Source organism: Arvicanthis niloticus, chromosome 6 (assembly GCF_011762505.2).
Source record: "Arvicanthis niloticus isolate mArvNil1 chromosome 6, mArvNil1.pat.X, whole genome shotgun sequence".
NCBI lineage: Eukaryota > Metazoa > Chordata > Mammalia > Rodentia > Muridae > Arvicanthis > Arvicanthis niloticus.
In genome coordinates, this window is record NC_047663.1 from 70864542 (window position 1) to 70888642 (window position 24101).

A 24101-nucleotide genomic window follows, 5' to 3' on the forward strand; every position below is an offset into this window, starting at 1 on the left:
GAATTCTCCAGTAGAAGCCCCTATATCAGTGATTCTCAACCTGGGGTTCTCGACTCTTTTGAGAGTCAAATGACCCTTTCACAGGAGTCGCCTAACGCCATTGGAAAACACAGATATTTACATTATAGTTCATAACAGTCACAGTCACAGTTATAAAGTAGCAGTTTTATGGTTGGGTGTCACAGAATGAAGAACTGTAGTAAGGTGTTACAGCAGTAGTGGGTGAGAACCACTACTCTGGACCTTAGGGTTTTCTTTGAGAAGTGACTTAAACTTAGGGGTCCAATGTATTACTTAGATGTTGGTGAATTTAATTTCCTATTTCTCATTACACCAATTTTGAACGGAAAGACATTTATCAACATTAAATCTTCAGAATTTATTGACAAAATTTTAGTATTTTTATCATTACTTAAAAATTTTTTTACTTTTTATTAATGTGTTTGGGTCTGTATGAGTGTATGCCACATTGAGTGCAGATGCCTAAAGAAGCCAGAGAGGGCACTGGATTTCCTGGAGTTGGAGTTATAGGCAGTTGTGGGGCACCACACACGGGTGCTGGGAACTGAATGCAGTCCTCTGGATGAACAGCAAGTGCAATTTGTTATTAGCTGCTGCTCCAGCCCCCATGGCTACTTTAAGAAATTTGTGGCAAACAGAGTTTGGTATCTTCATCATTTAGAAACATGTTGGTACATCTTGAGCACTTTTATATATGTATTTTACTGTGAAGGGAATCTCCGGTACATCTTCAACTTGCAAGTCTGAAGCTCTATCGCCAGCAAACAGCTCTCCACTTCCCTCCCTAGAACTCCGAACCTCACTGCTCTCGCCTGTGTTTCTCTGTGGCTTCTGATGTGTGCACCCTGTAGTCACATGTTTTCATTCTTAGTATCGGTATTGGTGTCTTCTTTGATCAGAAAATGATATTAATTTCATTATCATTTCAAAGAAATGCCTTTGTGCTTGATTTATTTCAGCTGTGCATCTGTCCTCCATTCATGACAGTCTATAGTTCATTGAATTCAGTTCTTGAGAGAAATGCCAGGAGCACTAGCTTCTAGCCTCTCTAGAACTCAGGGTCACAGATCTGTAACATAAATAGCGGCATCATACAAGTTTTTAGTATTTTTAGACATTTTTAGTATTTTAATCACTTAAAATTATACACTATTACCCTTTCTGTTGTCTGTTTTCTCCTGAATTTCCCTTTGTAATTATTTCCCCTATGTGTAAAGGTTTTTTGTTTTTTATGAGGTCTCAACTATGTAGCTGGGATCCTCCTGCCTCAGCTTCCCAAATGCTGGTTGCCTACTCCACTTTGCCTAACTCAGCCTAAGTCATAACTGCTTCTACACTAGCAAGTCTAGTGACCTAGTGACAATCACAATTTAATTGCATTTCAACAGCTTTCCAGGGTCTTTAGATGAAGCAGATCCAAGGTTGTTACCATGTCTTTTGATGAAACGGGAAAAAAAAAAAAAAAAAAAAAAAACCCACAAAGTGAAGGCAGACAGTCTTATGTTCAGTGGTATCCAATAAGCCCACTAAATAACTCAGATTTGACAAAGATGTAGACATTAGTTTGGGAAGGCTGGGAGTCTAGTCAGTTGATAAGTGCTGAATGAGCATGCACGGATCCCTGGGTTTGCACACCATCACTGGGAGAAGGGGGACGAGAAGTTTGGGAAGCCAAGCTCACCCTTGTCTACATGTCAAAGGTGAGGCTAACTTGAACTAGCAGAGGTCTCGTCTCCAAACAACAAAAACAGCCCTCAAACCCTTCACTATGGAAACCTGTGTTCTAAAATTTAACAGTGGTTTACAAATCTATTGTCTTGAGTCTTCTCTTAAAAACTAAATAATGTTCAAAATCTGCTCTGATTCTCACTTTACAAAGGCTTGGATACTGGTGGAGGCCCTCCTCCTGGTCAGGTGATAGACATTCATGATCCTAAGTCAGAAGGCTGTTTTGTCACTGTGTCTTAGGCTTGGGTGGAAAGCAGCACGGCTAAGATCTCCATAGAGAGTTTTCCTCACACAAAGCAGTGGGAGGTGAGAGCAAGCCTTTCTAAGCATTGCCTATGCCTATCTCCCCGAAAGAGGGACCTTTTGTTCTTTTGTGGTAAACACAGCTTGGCCTACCCAGTGTTCACTTTGTGAACAGGAAGGAAAATGAAGATGAGCTGTAAGACCTTAGTGGCCCAGAGCCTTTCTTAGGCTGAGTACGCCTGACAAGCCTCTCCCCTTTTCAATACCAGGAAGGGCTTTGCAGGATCAGCTTTTTTTTTTTTTTTTTTTTTTTTAAATAAAGGAAGGAAATGCAGAAACTACTGAGCCAGGCACCTTCACTAACACAATTTTTCAAATTGTCTAAGCCTTATATGCTGCTACAGTAACCATTCCTCGTTGGTGAGGAGACTGAAGCTGCAGGAAGCTCAGGGAGTCAGGTAAGGGCCTCATGCTTGTCTGCTATACATTCTAATGCAGATCAAATCAACATAAAGTAGACGCTGGTTCACAGGTAAAACACTCAGGAGAGACGGTGCAGATTCAGTTTACTGTGTCCAAAGCTTACGCCTGCCTGGACAGAAACCTAATGCCACAGGCTTGTGTTGCTTGTGTCGGAGAGAGAGTCCCCGACCAAAGCTGAGCTATGGCACATTGATACTCAAGAGTAAGTAGAGTGAGTAGACAGTCACAGGTTCACTTTTTGAGTTGTCTGCTGCTATGAAATCCAGTTCTTAAGCTCTGGATAAGGAATTTTCTACAGTAAAACCAAACAACTGGAAAGAAAAAAGTTAAGGACACTTTGGAATCTTTTCTCTGCTATTTAAAAAGTCTAAAGCTAGAACATTGCTGGCCAAAGGGAAATGAGGCATCCTTTCCCAGGCTTAGTGGCTGCGGTTGCCTTCAGCCCGACATGGGACCAGGAGACTCTGCAAGTTCCTCTTTACCAACTCTGGGTCCACTGGTGCCAGGGCTCCCCTGACACAGAATATTCTTAAAAACATTTATTTTTTGGTTAAAAAACAAAAACTAAAATAAAAGCAATGTATGCTTTACCCATTACAAAAACTTCCCCAAGGATTTAGAGCTGAAATACCCACCTCAGTGTAAATACAGTCACATTCTAAGTTTTAAAGTACTAGGCAAAAAAAGTATTCAATTTTATATATTAACTCTATGCATATCATGTATACTAAAAAAATAAACAATTTCATTTTGATGCTAATTCTGTATTGGGCCCAAAAAACAAAAAACATACTTTATAATGTACAACACATACACACACACACACACACACACACACCACTACTTTATTGGTTACTAAGATCACGATTAAAACATGAAAACCTGACCTCAGTTAAATATCAAAGATATAAAAACCACATTCTTATCTCAGTTACTGATGACCTACATTTCCAGTCTTCACCTATAAATTTACTCCCTTTTATCTTTTAGTTCTTGCAGAATTATTTAACAGTGCTTATTTTTAGAGAAGCAGTATGTGATGCTACAGACTTAGAATCTGTGGAGAGAGGAGAGAAATACACTGAACTAGCAGACACAGCAACAGTGCCGTTTGAGTTCCTCCATCTTCTGATGACTGTTTTCAGAGAAAACAGCTGATGACAAATGAGAAGAAACTGCAGAGGGAGAATTATTGTGATTCCGCTGGAATAAGATGAGGTGGCAGGGACTGTACTACTAATTCACCAAACTGTACTAAGGGAAATGTCAACTCCACAAACTCATCTGTTGGAGAATAATGTCAGCTGATGGCTGTGCCACCAAGGGGGCCTTTTAACCAGTGAAGCTCAGTGTGTACAAATGTAACAGAAGAACCCAGTGTGCACGGGTAAAACCTAACAGGACCACAGGGAGAAGCAGACGATTTAACAACAGTAGGTGAAGAGTTAATGCCTACAGTCTACGATGAGCAGAACAGACAGAAGAGAAGTATTAATCAATAGACACAACAGACACCCACACAGCACTGCACCTAGTAGCAGCAGAATCCTCCCAGGTGCACACTGAGCACCCTCTGTGACGGATGATATGTGCTAGTAAAGAGGCTTTGGTATATTAAGCAGTGTAAAAATCACAAAAGCTCTCCACCTATTCCAACCACCCAACCAACCACCCAACCACCCAACCAACCACCCACCCAACCAACCACCCAAGAAAGAAAGCAAGCAACCAACCAAGCAACCAACCAAGCAAGCAACCAACCAAGCAACCAACATATCTGGAAGAATTTAAAGTAAATTTGTAACAGATTGGGAAAATCTATAAATATGTAGTTTAAAAAATATAACTGCTAAATAATCAGTGTGTTGAAGAAATCACAGGGGAAAGAAGAAATTAGTAAATAGAAATAAATATGGTTAGGAGAAATAGGACTTGGAGGGAGACTTTTGGCTACAAGCACTTATACTTTAAAAAGAAGCCAAGCATGCATAATCCTGCCTACTCAGGACACTGAGTGTCAGGGTCACTGAGCTCATACGTTCCAGGCTAGCCTGGCACATACAGACTGTTTCCAGATAAAACAACAACAAAAAACCCAAAATACCAAAAACTCCCCCAAAGACCTCAGATCAATAACCTAATCTTTCACTTTAACAGAGGGAAACAAGTCAGGTGTCATCTGTGTTGCACATCTGTAGTCCATCATTTGGAGGCAGAGGCAGGTGTGAGTTCAACCTGGTCACATTTACAGTGCCAGGACAATCAGAGCCATGAGAGAATGTGAGCCCCAACAAGTGTAGGAGCACACATCTAGTTGTGAGAACACTAGAGAAATGTGAAACTTTCTAGGAAGAGGAACCTGGACCACACAGGTTCTCAGCATCTGAAGAATTACCATCGGCCTTGGAGAGTAAGAAAATCCTATACTAACTTCCCACTCAACACTACAAACTGAAATCACCCTTCCACTACCAAGATTGTAACAAAACATGAAAGTCGGTTCACATTCTTTATAGTCACTGTCTACCTAAGGATGAACAAGCAAGAAAGTAAAACAGACTATAAAAGAGACATAAAAGACCCTATAATTCACATGACATGATTGTGTACATAGAAAATCCTAAAGAATAGTAAAGAAAAGATTAGTTAAATTCAGCAAACTTGCAAAAATAGCATACAAAAAATAAGTCATATTTCTCTAGGAATGAAGTATTGGCATGATTCAACACAGGTGACCCTTGAGCACACTGAGACCCAAGACGTAAAAGGCTGCACACTGTAAGACTGTATTCACATGAAGAACTCAGAATGGGTACAGAGACATGCAGTTTGATAGTTCCCAGGGCTGACACGTGTGGGAAATTCTGTTAGTGGGTTATGAGGTTTCCTTGTGGGGTGACAAACTGTTTTGGAAGGGACCTGTGAGAGTTGTGTTGACTGTAAAGACCCACAGAAATATGACAGTTCAGAGACCTTAATGTAAAAGGCCGAGAACTGACTAGTTTACAAATGTCGATCATCCTTTAAGCATGCAATATGACAAAATAGCTCAATGGTTTCTTCAGTAAGGCAAAAATATTTCATTTACACATGTTAAAATGGCTCTTGGCTAATTCTTTTGTGTTCACTTTTTAAAAATATGCAATATACACACTAAGTAAAAGGAGTATCTTGGCTTGCAAGTCCTGACGACTCATTCCTTCATCCCACAATCAATTTATTGAGCACTTACTACATGTAAAGCACACTCCCAGGTACGGGAGATACGATGAGGAGCAACACCTGGAAGTTCTGGGTGTGAAGCTAATGTCCTAGTGAAGGCACAGAACCACGGACAAAGGAAGGACAGGTTACCAGGTGACTAAGCATCCCTGAAAATAAAACAGTAAATCCACTGGGCACTGAGGGAGCAGTGACACACAGGATGTCCCTGCTCTGCCATACCAGTCAGGCAGCAGGAGTCCATGGGAAAGCCCAGCAGCCATACTGTCCCTACCCTCTTACGGAATCATGAGCACGTTCTACATGTGGTATCAAAATCAGCCTTGGAAACACACACTGGCGAAGGATACTTAGCAACACGGTACTTTTATTTTATTATTTATTTATTTTAATACAAAGCTTTGGCATTAGCAATTTTATGAAAAAATAAAATGTACTAAAAATAAACGCTTGTGTGGCATGATTGGTAAATGATGCACAAAAATAGGTTCTTTTTTTTCCTTCAAGGCAATCAGTCAGAAAGCAGTGTTTTCCTTCTTCAAAACCATTCTACCCTATGGAATAAAAGGGAAAACAGAGGTCATTAATTAGTTAAAGGGAGGTTGTCAACATTCTAAAACCACAGAGATGTGACCCTAACTGCAGGATGGCCTGGGACTGTCCCCAGCCTTGGTGTTTGTCTAAGACCAGCAGTTTCTCACTGATAGCTTGTTCTTTCAAGTGCTTTAATATTCCCAGAGTGAACACAGGAAAAAGATGAGCTAACAGTGCCTTGTTTATCGCACAGGGATAGCATTATCCAAGCTGGGTTTGTGGCTGCCTTTGTTGAGCATGCTCCTCTTATCACCCTGGATGACTATGGCTTATTTGGAAGAGCTGAAGAGCAGACTTCAGGGATGTGCGGTGTTATTTCAGGACTTGCTCAGATTTTGAGTGCGTGGAATGTGATCTTAGTGCCTTCTCTATAACAGGAGCTGAAAAGTGTCTGCAGTCCTTTAGGAAGATTCCTGGTGCCCCAGGATCCTGTTTGTCCTTTTCAGTCTCTGACACTCTCTAGCTTCTGGTTCATTTCCACTGTCCCAAATCTGATCTTTTCCTCTGTGCAGAGGATCCAAGCTTCAAACCACTGGGCCTTTGGCCATATGTACCTTCAAAGAAACAGCCACCATGAACAAAACAGCCTTTGACCTTCCCGGTGCTACCAGCTCCAGTGGAGGCATCAGAGCACACACTCCTGAACCCGCTCGCTCCGCTTCCCCTCACTCTGTGGCCCTCTCTTCAGCGAGGCTCCTCAGTGCAAAAGCAGCAACACTCTTGGTATGCCCCTCAGTGCACAGTGCTCACTCCCTTGCTCCTTTCTTCACTTCTAACTCCCACAAAGAAGACCAGGTCTCTAAGCTCATCCCTGCTTCCATGAGGCTGGTGTCTAGCGAGCACTGGGACACGGCTTAAATGAGTAAGAGAGCTAGCCAACGTTTTCTGGAAAAGGCTCTGATGTGAACAACGGTCACTTTACATAAGTGCCTCTGCTCATTTATCATAGGCCCCACTGAAGGTAGCACATCTTCCTTGTAGTATCTCCTCATAAAAACTGATATAATGATACAGAAGGGCTTTTTAGGAACACCATAACATTAGGTGCTCTAGGAAAAAGGAAAATGGCCACTGCCAAAGACCAAAGGTAACTATTGCTTTGCTTAGGACTCTTCTTCTGAACCATCTTCTCAGAAACTACACTTTCTTCTCTGGTCACAACTGAATTCCTCAGTGTTCTTTGGAGCAGTCAGGGCCAAACAGTGTAAAGAAAGTAGTTGGGATCAGAGGCACAGGACTGGATCCCACTCAATCCCTCTGAGCCTCACTGTCCTCCTCTGTGGATCAATACGACAAGAAGGAAGAAGACTTACTCCCCAGCATATACCTCAGAAAGTAACATTAAGTCTTTGTGTTCACAAGAAAGGTATTCATGGTAACATTAAAAAAACAAAGATGGATGTTAGTCTGACCAAGAGTATCTGACTAAAAAAGTAGACATCTAAAATTCTTGACAAGTGTTTCTCAAACTGCTCCTGAAGTCAGTGTAGAGCTTGCATTGACAGGGAAATAAACGGCAAGACAGTTTATGTCACAGGAGGTAGCAGGCAGTGAGAGGCACTTTTGTGAACTTTTGTTTTAGTCGGGTATGAGGGAGCACTACTAGGTCACAGAGTAAAACAGCTTTCACTCTGGGAGATGGCAAAAAAGACGTCTGGTAACTTTGCTTTTAAAATTCAAGTCTTGAAAGAGGGAACAAGAAAGCAAACCCAATCCTTATCACGTGGGCTCTGATCCTGCCCAGCAGCATGTGACTCAAAGGGTGCCCTGCCTTCATAGCCCTGGACTATAGCCAGGCAACAACTGGCAAACTCATTAGCTTACCAGTTGTTCATATGGACACCTCTGCCTAACACAAAGTCACTTTCTTCCATTAAATCCCTCCTACCTGCCGGCCTCCTCTGTCCTAGCTGTGCAGTATGAGCGCACTGATCCACAGCGACTCCTCTCTTCTCTCCCAGTCCCTGGGAAACCCCCTGAGACACTCTCACCTCCTCTTCCCTCCTTTCTAAGCAAAGCACCCATAAGGCATCTAATGACTCCGTTTTCAGTCTTTTATCTATCAACACTCTGCCCATCTGTCCATGTTCTTCTCAGTCAGAAGCCTAATGAGCTGACTGTTTTGATGCACTCTACATCTTGGCTGTAAATTTATTAGTAGATAAAGGCAAAATGAGTAGGTGTATTTAAAAAAAAAAAATCCACAAATGATGAACTGTAAAATTGTTTTAAAAAAAAAAAAAACCTTTTATCTAGAATAAAATCATTTAGGAATTTCAACCAACCTGTTAGAAAGACATTAGCAGATTGACTGATCTTACTCTCTCACCATAAATGGTCTTAAAAAAAAAAAAAAACCAAGTAACTCATGCTTGCAAAACCAAAGCCCCAAGTTACAGAAGCTCACAATGGAGAGGAAAATATTATCCTAAACATAGAACCTAAGATACTCACCACCAATATTTTGGTGACTATCTTCTTATGTACCCTCAGGTGTGTATACACACATGTGCACATGCCCACACACACTCACTCAATTTTCTCTCTAAATGGAACTATGAATACTGTCCTTTAGGATGATTTTGAAGGCAAAGAAGTAACAGTCAAATGAACAATTGCAAATCAACAACTGCTAATGGGAGAAGGGTTGACTAAGACATGGCTATGAAGACCCATGACTTAAGTTCATGGATGCGAATGAAGCATATGGCCCAGGCACTTGGGCTCCTATTTAGCATTCTCTAAAGTATCTGATGTATAGACTGTGCATCTGGGAAGATTCTGAGTTAAGGACCATTAAAGTGTCTTGTAATTCTATACAAGTGCCCAGAGCATCACTATTTATTTGTACTGGTTGTTACTTATAGTTGAATTCTTTAAAATATTTAACTTGATTTACTTATTTTCTGTGCAGAAGTGTGTGTGTGTTTGTGTGTGTGTGTGTGTGTGTGTGTGTGTGGTGTTTGTAATGGCATGTGTGTGGAGACAACTTGCAGGAACCTTTATTTTTTCTTCCACTAGGTAGATTCTGTGACTGAACTCAAGTCAGGCTTGGCAGCAAGTGCCTTTATACACTGAATCATCTCACCAGCCCCCTTACTGGTAATATATAATATAATATAATATAATATAATATAATATATAATTGTAAATATAATTATCTAGCTTGGTTAGGAATAATCAAGAAAACTGACTACAGATCAAACAATGACTTCACTTTAAATAAAAGTGTTTTTGAAATCATGGGCACCTACTGAGTTCCTATGCTCTGTATCTGATTCATGGATAAAATTAAATTAATTGCCTTTTTGAAGGTAGATGGTCATGTCTTAATTTTTAAATTATATTTATCTAGTTTTTGTCTGTGTGTCTTTGTAGCTATGTACATGTCCCACAGATGTGTGTGTGTCTGTGTCCCATGGTGTGTATGTGTATATGTATGTATGTATGTATGTATGTATGTATGTATGTATGTATTTATGTATGTATGTACATATGTAGGTCAGAGGACAACTTGTGGAAGTTGGATTGAACTCAGGTCATCAGACTTGGCAGCAAGTAGCTTCCCTGCTGAGCCACCCCACTGGCCCGAGGTGGCCATCTTTTTCACAGAACTGTAGCAGAATCTCAGCAGAATTTGGCTAACATTTATTGAGCACTTATTACGAACTAGGCACTGTGCTAAATTGAGAGTCCTATGATGTAGACTATTCATTATCTGTTTATTTTGATGATTAAAATAATCTTCAGAAAATTTAAATGCCCAAGTCTCACAACTAGAAAATAGGAGCTGAGCAAGAACCAAATCTATGTGTCTGCCTCTAGAATAAGACACTATGTACCGACAAAAAATTGCATCTAGTAGCATCAACAGAGGTAGCTAGCTGCTGACCAACCTAAGATATAGGTGAAGAGTATCCATCTAAAGGGTGAAAAATGCCAGTGTGTCACAAAAACTTCTCAATATGTATGGGGTCATGGATGCCAGAAGGTATTTCCTGTAAGTATTTGTCAACAGATAAGATTAGAGGTAACAGTCAGCAAAAGTCAGTTTTTTGTTTCCTCAGCTGAACAATATTAATTATCCCAGGAGACTGGTTATTGTTGGCAACTTAAAATGCTAGGTCATACTCCAAGACAGAGAGTACACGATGTGCACCAGTAACAATGTAGGCTTGATATGGGCACTGGCCCAGAGTTGCATCCATCTCTAAAGTGTATGAATACTCCAGTAAAAGAAAGGACTGAATAGTAAATGGCAACATTTAAAACAAAGGCAAACAAGACCCTTCCAGTATCACATCACTGTGGAATGCTCCTTCTGGAAAATCACTGCATCAAAATGACCAAGAGGTTTCTTCTATGACAGCCCTCATAGTGACATGCAGCTTCTGCTGACATTCCCAGCTCTGTACATTCCTTGGGGGCAGGGCCATCTCACCATTAAGGAGCCTGACTGGTGTTATTCCTCATGGAGGTCAAATCTGACTTTCTGTATCCTGTACTGGCCTCTGTTTGCCCTTTGAGAGATTGTCTATTCTGCTATCTCTACTCCCAACTGTGTTCTGAGAGTACTGGACTTCCTTCCCATTTCTTTCCTGTCCTTGATCATAGGCAAAGGTTTCAGTGTTAACGCTCCTGGTAAAGTCCTATGAGTACACACCAAGTGGAGTTAATCCTGTCAATGCTGAGGCCACTGACATTCTTCACAAACAAGGACTGTGCTGGTGTCCTGGCATCTGCATGAGGCTGTGGATCCAGCTGGTACTAAGGAGTGCCTCCAGAGCTCTGATCATGTATGCTGGTCTTACTTAACAAAATGAACTCCCATTCTGTGTAACTAAAAAGAGATGCTCATGAAATAAATGATTTTGCTAACTACGATCCCACTGGGACCAGCATGAAGCAGGTGGGAAGCTAAGTCTTACCACCTTCATGAAAACTACATGTTTTCTTGGGATCATCTGGCACATGCAATCCAAAAAACAATTTGTTACTTACTCATTAGCATTCAAGCTAGCTGTGGCTCTGATGATCATGTAGCAGAGTGTGAGAGCACTGAGGAGGCCAAAACTGGCAATAATAAACCATTCTTCTGTTGACAAAGGAAAGGGAGGAAATCACTCTGGGGAGAAGGTTTAAGTCAAATCGATGTCAACACTTCCCTCAAATACGAAGCAGACGTCAACGGAGATGTAAGCCAAGGCTGGCTCAAGGAAGTCAAGCAGGAGGAAGTTTGCCAGAAAGCTACTAACTAGAGAAGGTTAGTGGAAGTACTGGGAAAAGCTGCAAGGAGAAAGGAAAGCATGGCTCAACCATCTCTTTCAGTGTAGATCCAGAAGTATACGAGGAGTGTGGCTACCAAGAGGCACAGGGAAATGATGTAGGAGGACTGGACGTGGATATATGTCCCTGTGAATTTAGAGGACAGAACAACCATACTTATAACCATTTTTCAAATTTCCTTTTGCTATTTCTGCATGATTCTAACACTTAGTCTTAGACAAGGGTTAGGAACAAAGAATGGGGTTCTCAAAAGTCTTGTGGGTACCCTAAGCAGAAAGCTGTTCCTCCAAGCCACTCCTGTCTGCCTTATTTTCTCTTACCTATCGATCTACTTAGAATATTCTTATTAAAAAGACACATCACAGTTGTACCAAGAAAATAGGTTCACAACTCCTGCTGGGGAACAAAGCTGGTCCTCTGTCTCTGCAGAAAAGCAGGAGGGCTGGCAACCAAGAAGGTACTTGGCTCATCAAAGAGTTGAAACTCTGGTGTGTACAAGTCAAAATCAAAGTCATGTATGCATGGGGAGGAGGAGGAGAGACTAACTGGGGCCTTAGAACCCATCCAAAGTCTTAACTATGAAACAGTCCCACAATAAACTAAATAGGGATGGCTTAACAAAGTAATTCTATAAAGTTCCTCTATATTTGTATCAAGGCATGACAAATGTTCATATGCAAAACTGTGTCTAAAAGGAGAATTTCTTCATTTAAACATTTTAAAATTAGTATGCAAAATAATGGCTTTCATATGACTTCATATATGTGTCATGAGTATTTTTTCAGGAAATATTTTAAATTATGTGTATGTGTATCTATGTGTATGTATGTGCATATGCATGTATGTGAACACGGGTGCCCATGGAGGCCAGAAGAAGGTGTGGGAAACCCCCCCCCCCTTGGAGCTGGAGTTACAAGTGATTGTGAGGCGCCCCATGTGGGTCCTTCTGGAAGAGTACCAAATGTTCCTCACAGCCCTACCTTGGGTATTTCTTAGTCTGGGTTTCCTGAATCCTAAAGCTGCATTAAACTGTGTGGGCACATGCTTTCTTTTTTCTCCCTAGAAAAGTCTTAGAGATCTTATTCTCTAGGCTCTCAGGATGCAGAGTTTATTGCATGAGCTAATCTTTGCTGGCCTCATTGGTTTATATGATTAAAATTCTTGGCAAACTCTTTTCATATGACACTGCAACCACTGCTTCTTGGATTACATATTTCCATAGCATGCGATTTAAGCTTTTTATTGAAGTTAAGACAAACACTCAAGAGTCCATGTAAAATCACTGTTTTAACCTATGTATTTTTTTAAAGTTGAGTATAACATATATTGGTATTTTTTTTAAATTCAAGAGATGAATGACTATCAACAGCAAGGAGCTTAACACAATATTCATTTTGTTTTCCTTTCCTTTTTAGCTATTAGCTGAGGCTGGTCTTGAACTTCTAATCCTTTTGCCTCTCCTCCTAAGTGCTAGGAGTTCTGGGATTATAAGCATATTCCATTGTGCCTGTTTCTCACTTGTTTTCCTTTGGCAGACTCCTCCACACTGGAATTGAACCGAGATCCTTACAGAATATATCCTAGAACTAAGCTGCCACCCAACCCACTTTCTAATAAACCTCTGTTCATGATAAGCAGACCGATATTTAGAACTTTAATTACATCTGTATTTCTGAAATCTGAACACATAACCTATTTGTGTCTTTGCATGTACGAAATAGCACCAGAGACCCACCTGCACCCAAGAGTACTTCAGCACCATCTGCTGCTGCTGGCCACCCTTTGACCGCCCACTGCTTACTCCAGCACAGTGGGTGCTGGCTGGATATACTGTACTTGCTTAGGGCAATACAGGATTTGGAAGGAAAAGAGGTACTTTGGGTCTAGATAATCACATGAATTTTCTTTACTGGCATTATGTGTAAATTCTGATAAAAATGTTGTATTTGGTATGTGAATTATTTTTATCATCAAAAGATTTTATTATCAAGATTTTGAAGACATTTCCACATATAAATGATAAGATGTGTGCTTAATGTAGTAGGTGCTCAATAAATGCCCGATTAATGGCGGACTTATAAAAGCACAATTTTAAACCACCTTTATTTTCTTCTTTTTTTTTTTTTTTTTAATTTTATGTGAGTACACTGTCACTGTATTCAGACACAGCAGAAGAGGGCATTAAAAATGGTTGTGAGCCACCATGTGGTTGCTGGGAATCGAACTCAGAACCTCTGGAACAGTGCAGTCAGTGCTCTTAACTGCTGAGACATTTCTCCACCCCCACCTTTATCTTCCTTTACGCTACTAGACCAGTGAACTCTAGACCATAAAACCTGAATGCCAAAGAAGGAAAACCATGAAATGTTGCTAAAACAGGCATTGGGAAATGGTAAGAAATGAGCCAAATGGTATCAAACAAGAGTTTTACTCCCAAAGGAATGAAGGCTCTTGGCATTCAGACAAATGGCAATCTCTGGATGGTTTAAAACCATGCATTTCAACAAACAAACCACAGAAGTCTTAACATGTAAAGAACAAGCTAGTCCATAAACAGTTCCCCCATTGACTCCCAGAGTAAGTGGAGCCCCATCAACTCCAGGCTTGAAGTCTTGGGCAAGCGGCAGCATCATTAGAAAAGGCAGCACCAGAGTGGCAACAAGAGATGGGGGAAAGGCTGTTAGATGGAAACTGCGTGTAAAGGATAGAAACGGAGAGAAGAGTTTGCTGGTTAAAAGATGAATGCCTACAGCACCCACACACACACCACCAACCCACTCACACTACACACAGTCGGGCACTGCCCTCGCTCTATGTTTGCTTATTAACAGTTCAACAATAAAGACATCCATCTCTGTCTACATTAGTTTTCCCTAAGTTGCTGCTAGCCCGGGAGGTGGTGGGTGGGCGGGCGGGCGGCATGCTCAGCATGCAGCGCACCAGCACTGCTGCCTGCAGCCCATGCTGCACCAGCCCATGCTGCACCAGGGCCTCCCCTTAATATGACTATCTGCGATGCAACGATCTCAAAACACAGAACAGCCATTACAGCAAACCTTTAAACAACTAACCGCATAATCACCAGCATACACATTCCCTATTATAAAGAAAGTCTGTTATTCCAAACGTGTTTAAATGTACACATTATCCTTTATGAAACTGCTGGACCATGTGGCTGCAACTTCCTCCTTGACAGTCATGAGGTACTCAATACAAGCAGCAAGGCTCTCTGGTGCCTGAAAAAGGGTCCCCACTTACTTGTTACTGCAATGTTGATTTCACCCGTTCGAGGAGTGAGCTCTCCATCTTGAGGAAGAGGCGATATCCCCGAAGTTCTCAGTGGCTCAAGGCCAAGGGAACTGTCACTGGCAAGGTCTCCGAGGGCTGATCTTCGGTTAACTGCTTGGGTTCTGGTGAGCCTTTCCATATCAAATGCCACATTATCAGTACATGGCAGATTTGGCTGCAAAACAGTTTCAGATTAAAAATCATCCTAAGAACATAAGAACAAGTTCATAAAATCCTGAATGTTTACACCCACTGCAAAGACTTCGTCATGTTTTTCCCACATCTATCTGCCTATCTATCTTTCCTACTGTCATTTAAGAAACTTTCTTCAAAGAATCAGCTGATTTCCACCCCCCACCCCCTAAATGGTACAAAGGAAAACCAAAATCCATAGCTCCAAACTGGCCACTATAGCTGGCAAAGAAATGATAAACATTTGTGGCCACTGTCACAGGCAGAGGGAGGCTAATATCATGTACAAAGCAGGAAAACTTGCAGTTTGAAAGTTTAGTTAACTATCTTAGTTAACATTAAATGTTATTGTTGAGGGGCAGAAGGTAACAGAATACCTCATTTATTCTATAACTTCTCTAAAATGCTCCATTTACTTGGTACCTAGTTAAGAAAAACCAAACCAAACCAAACCAAACCAAACCAAACCAAACCAAACCAAACCAAACCAAAACAAAACAAAATTTCTACTTTTTAAAAACAAAGCACACAACCAAGAGCAGATCAGAGCTCAGACTTGTAAACTGTAAGAAAGTCATCTGCTTCCAAGCCTGAGTATCCAGCTCCAGCCAACCATCTACCTGTATGCAGTGGTGTGAGACACTACAGCAGAGTAAGAGGCTGTTCCTGTCTGCAGTAGATAGCACAGAAAAGGCAGCGCTCAGAAAAATGGCTCACACCAGGGTCAGCCACGACCCAGAAACAATGGCTTCTACAGCAAAAGAATTTTGTTTTAGAGCCTCCCAAAGTTCTATCAAAAACAAAATAAAGACTGCAATCTAAGAGCTGATGCTTATAGTAGTCATATCAAGAACCATAACAGCTATCATTTATTCCACAAGGCTCCATTAAAAATGGACACAGGAGAGTTGGAGAGCTGGAGAGCTGGCTCACTGGTTAAGAACATTGGCTGCTCTTCTAGAGTCCCAAGTTCAATTCCCAGCAACCACATGATGGCTTACAACCATCCATAATGGGATCCGATGCCCTCTTCTGGTGTGTCTGAAGACAACTACAGTGTACTCATACACAAAGAATAAATAAAACTTGAGAGAGAACAAGCTAATACTTCCATGTGTTGGCCACATGAGTTTCTGTTAGTCTCACATGGAGGATGATTTGGCTCTTAGAGAACAGTTAGCAATGTTGAAAGACTTAATTTTTTTTAATTATTAAAAGTATGCCATGGATTTATACTTTTATCAAAATTTTGGTTGTAAGTCTCAGCCTTTAATGGCTGAGCTATTTCTCCATCCCTACATACCTTTCTTTTCTTTCTTTTCCTTTCCTTTTCTTTTTCCCAAGACAGGGTTTCTCTGTGCAGCCCTGTCTGTCTTGGAACTCACTCTGTAAACTAGGCTGTCCTTGAACTCAAAGGTCCACCTGCCTCTGCAGTGCTGGGATTAAAGGAGTGCACCACCACCACCTGGTTCCTACATAGCTTTCTTAAGGAATGCAAAAAAGTCTTCAACAGTCTCAGTGCACTGTGCCCGCACCTGTCACACTGACCTCAGTGCAGCACACTTGGCTAACATATCCGTCAAGTTGTCAAGGTTCTCTAGGGGCTTTTTTTGTCACCATCTGCTTTCACTGTTTTCAAGTTACTGACATGAAAGGCAAGCGTAAGGGGGCAGAATATGACATCATTTCATATTATGCCAAATATGAGAAAAATTACCATTGAAACAGTTTTCTATTTCTTTTGTGCACCCTCAACCAGAAGCATACTTTTCAAAATAGACTAGTACAGTTACTTATATTCTCTTCTAGTGCTCCCAAAGGTAGTTTAGAACTTGGAAGTCATCTGGAACAAGAGCACTGTTACAGCAACAAGGTCTATGTGGTAAGGAGAGCTACTGTATTGTAATGAAATGTAGTCATGGCTTCTGTTATGTCAGTTGTACTATATTATACATGGATATGATATTGCACAAAAGTAGTGACCATCAGAGAACATACCACAATTCCTAGGGCTTTCAAAATATTAAGTTTGCACATAGGACAGGTACAGTGTTCACCAAGCCAGGGATCCACACAGGATTTGTGGAAAACATGCCTAGAAAGGAACAGAGAATTACATCATACATTACACAGAGAAGAACTCCTAGATCAACATGGGAAGATTTAGAAAGTTGAGGGTTTTTTTTTTTTTTGTTTTTTGTTTTTGTTTGTTTTTTCTGCTTTATGGGATTTTCAACACTGAAGAGAGAGTGAGGGCATATAAAAACATAATTTACAGAAACTTTCCTGTACCCAATCTCATGTGGTAACAGCACAGTGTAATGAGTGAGTGGGATGTGTTTTGTATTGTGCTGGAGATCCAACACAGAGCCTCACATATGCTGTAAGTGATGGTCTTGCTGTGTTGCCCAGGATGGTCCCAAGCTCAAGTGATCCCAGAATAGCTGGGACTATATATAGGTGTAAACTACTCTGCCCCAGATTGCCTTTTCATGCCACTGAATTCCAAGAGAATTGAGGAAATCTAAAAAAGTGTATTAAGAATAAAGATAACCAGACTTTATAAAGAAGTTATATTTCAGTAAAATAGCTCACGTAGAATTTTACAAGTCACAGCTGAATTAAGAGTACTCTTGATAAAAGTTAGTTTTATGGAACTCAACCTATGCTGAATATTGGTAAAAGTCCTAGGGCAGTGAGAACTGTTTTAAGATGGTGAACTGTATCTAAGAATAAGATCATCAGTTGCAATTCTCGGCTGAAATGTGAGAGAGCTAAGGACTAGGGGAGTGGGGTGGATGGTATCTTCTATTTAGGAATGCAGAAGGTCACATCCTCCTGACTTCTGTCACCCACCCGGGGTGGAGGGGGGTCTGTAATCCCTGACTAGGAACTTTTTCACATGAGAAGTCTGGAGAAAAGGAGGACAGGCAGAGCTCATGCCCAAGCTCTGGCAGCCTTGCACAAGAACTTGAAGAAGCTGCCACCCATCATAGGGAACCTGGAGTGCTGGGTTGACACGACCATCAACAGATAGAGTTTTGGAACATGTTGGATTTGGAATAAAAGACAATTTGAGAGACAGCAAATTGGGCCATTACATCTTTAAAACCTTAATTGTTAATTTATAATTTAATGTTTTGTTACTGTTTAAAAATGCAGTTTTGATTTAAAAAGATGGTCTAGAAAACTTTTTACTGGAATGTATAAAACAATTTCAGCCAACAGTATACACTGACCCAGTTTCCACTTAATGGTCTTATACTCATTTCTTTGGAGCCCAGAATAAGGATCTTTAAGTCTTGATTCATCAGTCTATTCCCAACCCTTCAGACAGGGCATTTTAGCCCTGGATTAGGTCTGAAAACCATCAATCAATTTAGGGAGACCTAAATTTATAGAATACAAGGTATTGTGTGTCTGCCTGTTATTACTGTGGACAAAGGAGTGTGCTTCAGAGAAGGACAGGAGCTTCTGAGCACTCGGTCCTTATGAGAGTCATCCACAGCTACTGATCAGCAGGTCTCAGCTGGGCCAAGGCAGGCAACAGTGGAACACAGAACAGAACAAAGCTGCTGCTGTTGCTGTTTCTCTTAAAAAAAAAAAAAAAAAAAAAAAAAAAAAACCTTAACCACCACCACCCCTCCTCCCCCTCCGTCCCTCCGTCCCTCCGTCCGTCTGTCTGTCTGTCTGTCTGTCTGTCTGTCTCTGTCTCTCTCTGGTTTTTAAGACAGAGGTTCTCTGTCTTGGCAGTCATAGAACTTGCTTTGTAGACCACGTTGGTCTCAGGCTCACAGAGATCCACCTGCCTCTGCCTCCTGGATGCTGAAATTAAAGGCGTGTGACATCATGCCTGGCTCTAAAAACATTATTATTTGTGGACATGCATGCACATGTTCACAATGTGGTAGTCAGAGGAAAGATGGAAGGAGTCAGTTCTCTCCTACAACCATGTGGGTTCCAGGGATCAAACTCAAATCATTAGGCTTGGTGATTAAGTGCTTTTATAAATTGGGCTATCTTACTAGCCCAGAACAGTACTTCATAACTTCTATGGCACATACAAAGGTCTCTTTAGATCTCATCAAAAATATACAACCTAATCTGCATACATCTGGAAGCAGTTGATGTCTGGGGGTTCAACTAGTGCTGGGATGGAGTGGGACAGTTGAGAAGGTGTTCTAGCCACAGGATGGACAATGGGATTTGGCTGGCCATCAGTGTAAGAGATCATGTGATCTTCAAAAGGGCTGCTTTGGTTTGGGAGTGTGTGGGAAGAAGGTAGGTGTGTTAGCTGACTCTGAACCCGCTGATGGTAGAAATCCTCGTGTAAGGCAGAAGCAGCTGTCTTTGATAAAGATTTGGCTCTGGCCTGTCCTGGGCAGTGTTTTTGCTCACTTTATTACTGGAAAAAAATGGAGTACCTTCCATACTTGATTTTTTTCTTTTTTTCTCTTTCTTTCCTTCCTTTTTTTTTGAGAGAAAGTCTCATGTATTCCAGGTTAAGAGGATGACCTTCAATTTCTGATCCTCTTACCCTCACCTCCCAAATGATGGATGACAGTTCACATGACCATATCTGATTCTTACATGCTACCAAGTTCTTGCACACTGAGCCAAAGGGTTTATAACCCATCTGTTCCTTTGACCTTAAATGAGCTATAAGTGGATTTTTCTTATGTTGGATGTTTAAATAATTATTCTCTTGTAGATTTTGACCTAGAAGAAAAAGTACCCCATCCCACATTCTCTTTTGTGTGTAAGAGAAGACAATAAGGTCTAGGTGGCTATGTGTAGACAAATAAAAACTTCTCTCCATTAGCTGGCTCAGAACCTGTAAGGAATACTTCCCTTGGAAACAAATGCTCCTCTCCTATGCATCTTCACCTGAGCCACAGACAGCTACTCCAACTCTGCTTCTCATGACTCAGAACCTATCTTTTCAGCTCTCCACTGGTCTCCCTTCTGTGTACCTCACCAGAGACCTCTGTCTCTAACTCACACAGCTTTTCCAGGCCCTGTGGGGAGGCTGTGATTGGAATATACTGTATGAGAGATGAATAAATGAATTTAAAAGAAAAAGAAAAGAAAAACAACACCCCTACCCCCAAACCAGGCCTGTGTTCTCTGTACCCAGCAGCCCTGGACACTCCGGTACTCCCCTACCTGTTCCCCATGGAGCAGATGCATGGGCTGACAGCTGACCCTTTTTCACTTATGTCTCCATGTCCCTATGTTCATCTCTGCAGCTTACTGCTCACCACACCATACCTACAATGCCCTTCATCTTCTCCCTGGGCAAAGCTTTGCTACTAAGCTTCTGGAGCCTTGGCCCACCACTGTTCCTGCTTCTTAGCTGTCTCCCCTGAAGGACTATGGGGTGAGAGAGTAGGGAAGGCAGGTTTGATCACCTTACAAGGCTGTCTGAAGCAAAGAAAAACTGTCCCTGAAATATTGTGAGAAGTTCTAAGGGTGGAGAGATGAAAGCTTTGCTAAACCGGCAAAGTGACCTCAATGATCACACAGCATTTCAGTAAATGGCAAAGAACACTCTTGTAATGAGCCTCAGGCACTGCACATCCATCATGGTGGCCTCGTACTAGCCAGAGGGTGCACCACAGGGGCCAGGACTTGAAAAGCAGCCCTTCTTCACTGTCTTGAAAAACTCTTGTAATAAAAATACACACAGCAGCAGAGAGGGCGAAGTGGTGGACTGAGATGTGTAGCGAACAGTGGACTAATATATCAGAGCTTCCACTATGTCCTTTATTTCTGTAAAAAATGCTGTGAGACACAAAATGGGAAACGCACAGACTGTGGAAGGAACAAAGCCTGCAACACTGAAATGCAGGGCCTCTTCCCCCTACTCCCCAGGGACCAGAATAGAGAGGTCACAAAGTAGTGGGGCTGGGGGAGGCGTGTACACTGGAGGTGAGTTGTTCTCACAGCTCTACAGCCTCTGGGTGCCCTGTTAAGGACTTGGCAAACATAAAAGGATCTAGGATTATTAAAGGTCAGAGACAAGAAGTCCTTTCCCAGCCAGGACCGGCTGACACTGTTTAAACCAACCTCCCTCAGTGGTGGAGGTGGCTGCAGCAACTCCCTAGCCTGCAACCAGCCAGCATCCTGCCTGTTTTAGCTCCAGCAGACATCTTCAGCTGCAGCACTCTCCTCCCTGGTATTTTTACCTCCTCAAATCTTGTGGCTAACCTTTAAATAAGGTGACTGTTTTTCAGTTTTTAAGCCATGATGGCTAAGATCCAAAAGATGATCAACTGTAATCAACTGACACAAGCAGGAGGTCCCCAAAGCAATGTCGACTACCATCTGTCCACAATGAATTAGTGCAGCAGAGGAAAAAAAGAAAAGGTCATGTGACAAAGCATTCACAAGAGATTCGGTAGAGAAAGGTTTGGTTCAGAATAGGCTTGTTAAAAATGAAGGTCAGACAGACAAAGGCATCTGGCTATCTTCTTCCAACTGAGGAGAGAGAGTGAACACAGATTCTACCAAAAGCTGGCTGCAGGGCAATATGGGTAAGGGATGGATTTAAAACAAACTAGAGTCTCAAAGGCTGGAGTATGATTAAATGCTGATGAGCAGAGAGAGACAGAACAAAGCTGACAGAACAGTCAGCCAATAGATCAAGGTCTCCTAAGAAGGGAAAGAGCTGGTAGACAAAGGCCCAGGTAGAAATAGCAGCACTGGAAGTGCCAAGGGGGTTGGGGTGGGGACACAGAGACGGATATGCTGGAGGCCTGGTGATAGAAAGTTCAGGAAATCCATCAACTATTCTATGAAGCTCTCTTGGCCAAGAATGAGAACAACGGGGGTTAGGGAGGTATTTAAGAAGACCCTGCTGTGATAATAGGAAAGGCCACTCAGGATAGGAGAATGGCTCTGACTAGCAGTTGACATCCAGCCAGGGGAGAAACTGTTGTTTGTCCAGTCTGTTCAAAGACCAGGTGGAAGACAGTGAGGAGCAAAAGTGCTTAGCCACATGAGATGAAGAAATCCATGGAAGGCTCAGGGTCAAAGAACGTAAAGATAAAAGATGGGACAGGTATTCCAAGAGGAAAGACACTGAGCAAGAATGCCAGGTGAAATTACCATAGGTACCAGAGTCACTGACTAGAAACAAAAAGCTTGGGGAAGATTTAGGGTAAGATACACTTCCTGGGTGGACATCTTCTAGGTTAATGATTCTCATTGAGAGATTCTGGGTTGTCAAAATGTGTGGTTTAGGTGCTTCCAGGGAGTAGTAGATAGGCTAAGGACAATGCTGAATGTCTTGTGATATACAGAACAGCTCCCCTACCTTCTCCTTCAAACAAAGACTTATCTGATTTAAAAGTCAGCAGTGCCCAAGCCTGAGAAACCCATACAGGTCAAAGGGTGACACAAAAGGTTGCTCAATGGGAAAAGTTAATTTTTACTGCACCTGGGGATGGTACTGTTTTTATGGTGGGGTGGTAACATGTTCTGACCAGGAAGAACACTAAAATTTAGAGAAAGTTGCAACTTGCTGAGATGTAAGAGGACAGCTAGCTGCGAAGTAACATGGAGAATGAATGCAGGCAGTGGCTGCACATCTAGCATAAAGTAAGGACAGGCAGTGAAAGGGATGGTGCTGCAACTAGACTGCAAAGACATTCCCTAAAGCTTGCCAAAGTTGTACTCTTTAAAAAAGCTCACAAACACAAAGGCTAAGCAGCTGTCTCGTTTTAGCTTCAGTAACAGTTAAGGGCCCACAAGACCTCAGCAGTGAGTGTGACCCTGTGGTATCAGGATCACTCAAGGACGTACTAAAATAAAGATGCATATGGGGGTCCATGTTGGATCTTTATAAAAAGCTCTTACTGATCGGATAGGAAGTCAGGTTGAAAAAGCTCTGGGTTAAACTAGAGATGGGGAAGGAGGAGGGGGATAGGGGAAGAGAGAGAGGGAGAGGGAAGGGGAGAGAGGGGGGGGGAGGAGGAAGAGGAAGAAGAGGAGGAGGAGGAGGGAGAGGAGGAGGAGAGATACAGGGGGGGACAGAGAAAGAAACACATGTATACACAGACACAGATACACACACACAGAGAGAGAGAGAGAGAGAGAGAGAGAGAGAGAGAGAGAGAGAGAGAGAGAGAGAAAGAGAAAGAGAGAGAGAGAACGAGAACTCAGAATGAACATGAAAAAGCCAAGGCTTTAGGGATGGCTAGAATGAGGGTCAGCAGCTCAGAGGCATCTGTTTTCGGGTCAGACTCCCTTGAGGAAGACATTTTCATTTTAGTAATAACCACAAATGACTCTTTTTTTCCCCTACTTCAGGTACCAGCTAGGTCTGGGGGTTCCTGGGCAGGGATAGGAAGACAAGCAATGTCTTATCTCTCAGCTTCCTGATCAAAAGCAGGCAATTGCTGACTGATTTCTAATGCAATCCACAGATCCTTTTCCTGACTTGCTACGTAAATGTATTTTCTTCGGCTTTACACACTTAGATTTTAAATAACTGAATGAAGAAAAATGGTCAGAAAGATTTTCCTTTATATAACCTAGAATTAAAATGCTTACTCCAGAATCTTGAATACAGGAATCTTCTAGAAATCCAGGATAAAAAAAAAAAAAACCAACCACAAAGTATTTTGTATGTACTTCCTAAGGCACAAAATGTTACTTTCTGAGTAAGTAAAAGAGGACTGTTAGCTTCATGGAGACACAACTGCCTACAAATATTTTATCTAGTCACAAGTTCACAAGGCAGAACCATGTAAGTATCTTTTCATGAGGTAAGAGAAGAAAGTACATCTTTAGGTTAGGCTTCTTAGTAGGTGATGTTACATTCTACACTCAGAACAGTGCATCCTGGTGTCTCACATTCCCTAGCTTTGCACAGAACCATGGTAGAAATCATTATGCTTATGGAGAAAATTTGCATAGCCCAGCCTGAAGGTGAGTCTGTAATCTTAGCTACATGGAAATCTGAAGCATGAGTTTGGCAAGTTCAAGCAGTCTGGGCTAGAGTGAGTTCGTGGTCACCTGGGCAATATAATGAGATCCTG

The 24101-nt window shown here is 41.8% G+C and overlaps 1 protein-coding gene across 3 annotated transcripts in view; it reads right to left on the reverse strand.

Moving 5' to 3' along the window:
• Window positions 1-24101, reverse strand: part of Rnf130 (ring finger protein 130) — a 104380-nt gene that overhangs the window by 13702 nt on the left and 66577 nt on the right. Inside the window, exons 6-9 of one of the 3 annotated variants that reach the window (XM_034505624.2) lie at window positions 17056-17152; window positions 14836-15040; window positions 11293-11386; window positions 6045-6251 (exon numbers count right to left, since the gene is read on the reverse strand). In XM_034505624.2, coding sequence (XP_034361515.1) covers window positions 6236-6251; window positions 11293-11386; window positions 14836-15040; window positions 17056-17152 — 412 coding nt within the window. In that variant the 3' untranslated portion in view covers window positions 6045-6235. Of the gene's footprint in view, window positions 1-6044; window positions 6252-11292; window positions 11387-14835; window positions 15041-17055; window positions 17153-24101 lie in introns of those variants that run through there. The other 2 variants (XM_034505627.2, XM_034505625.2) reach the window with 2 other exon arrangements.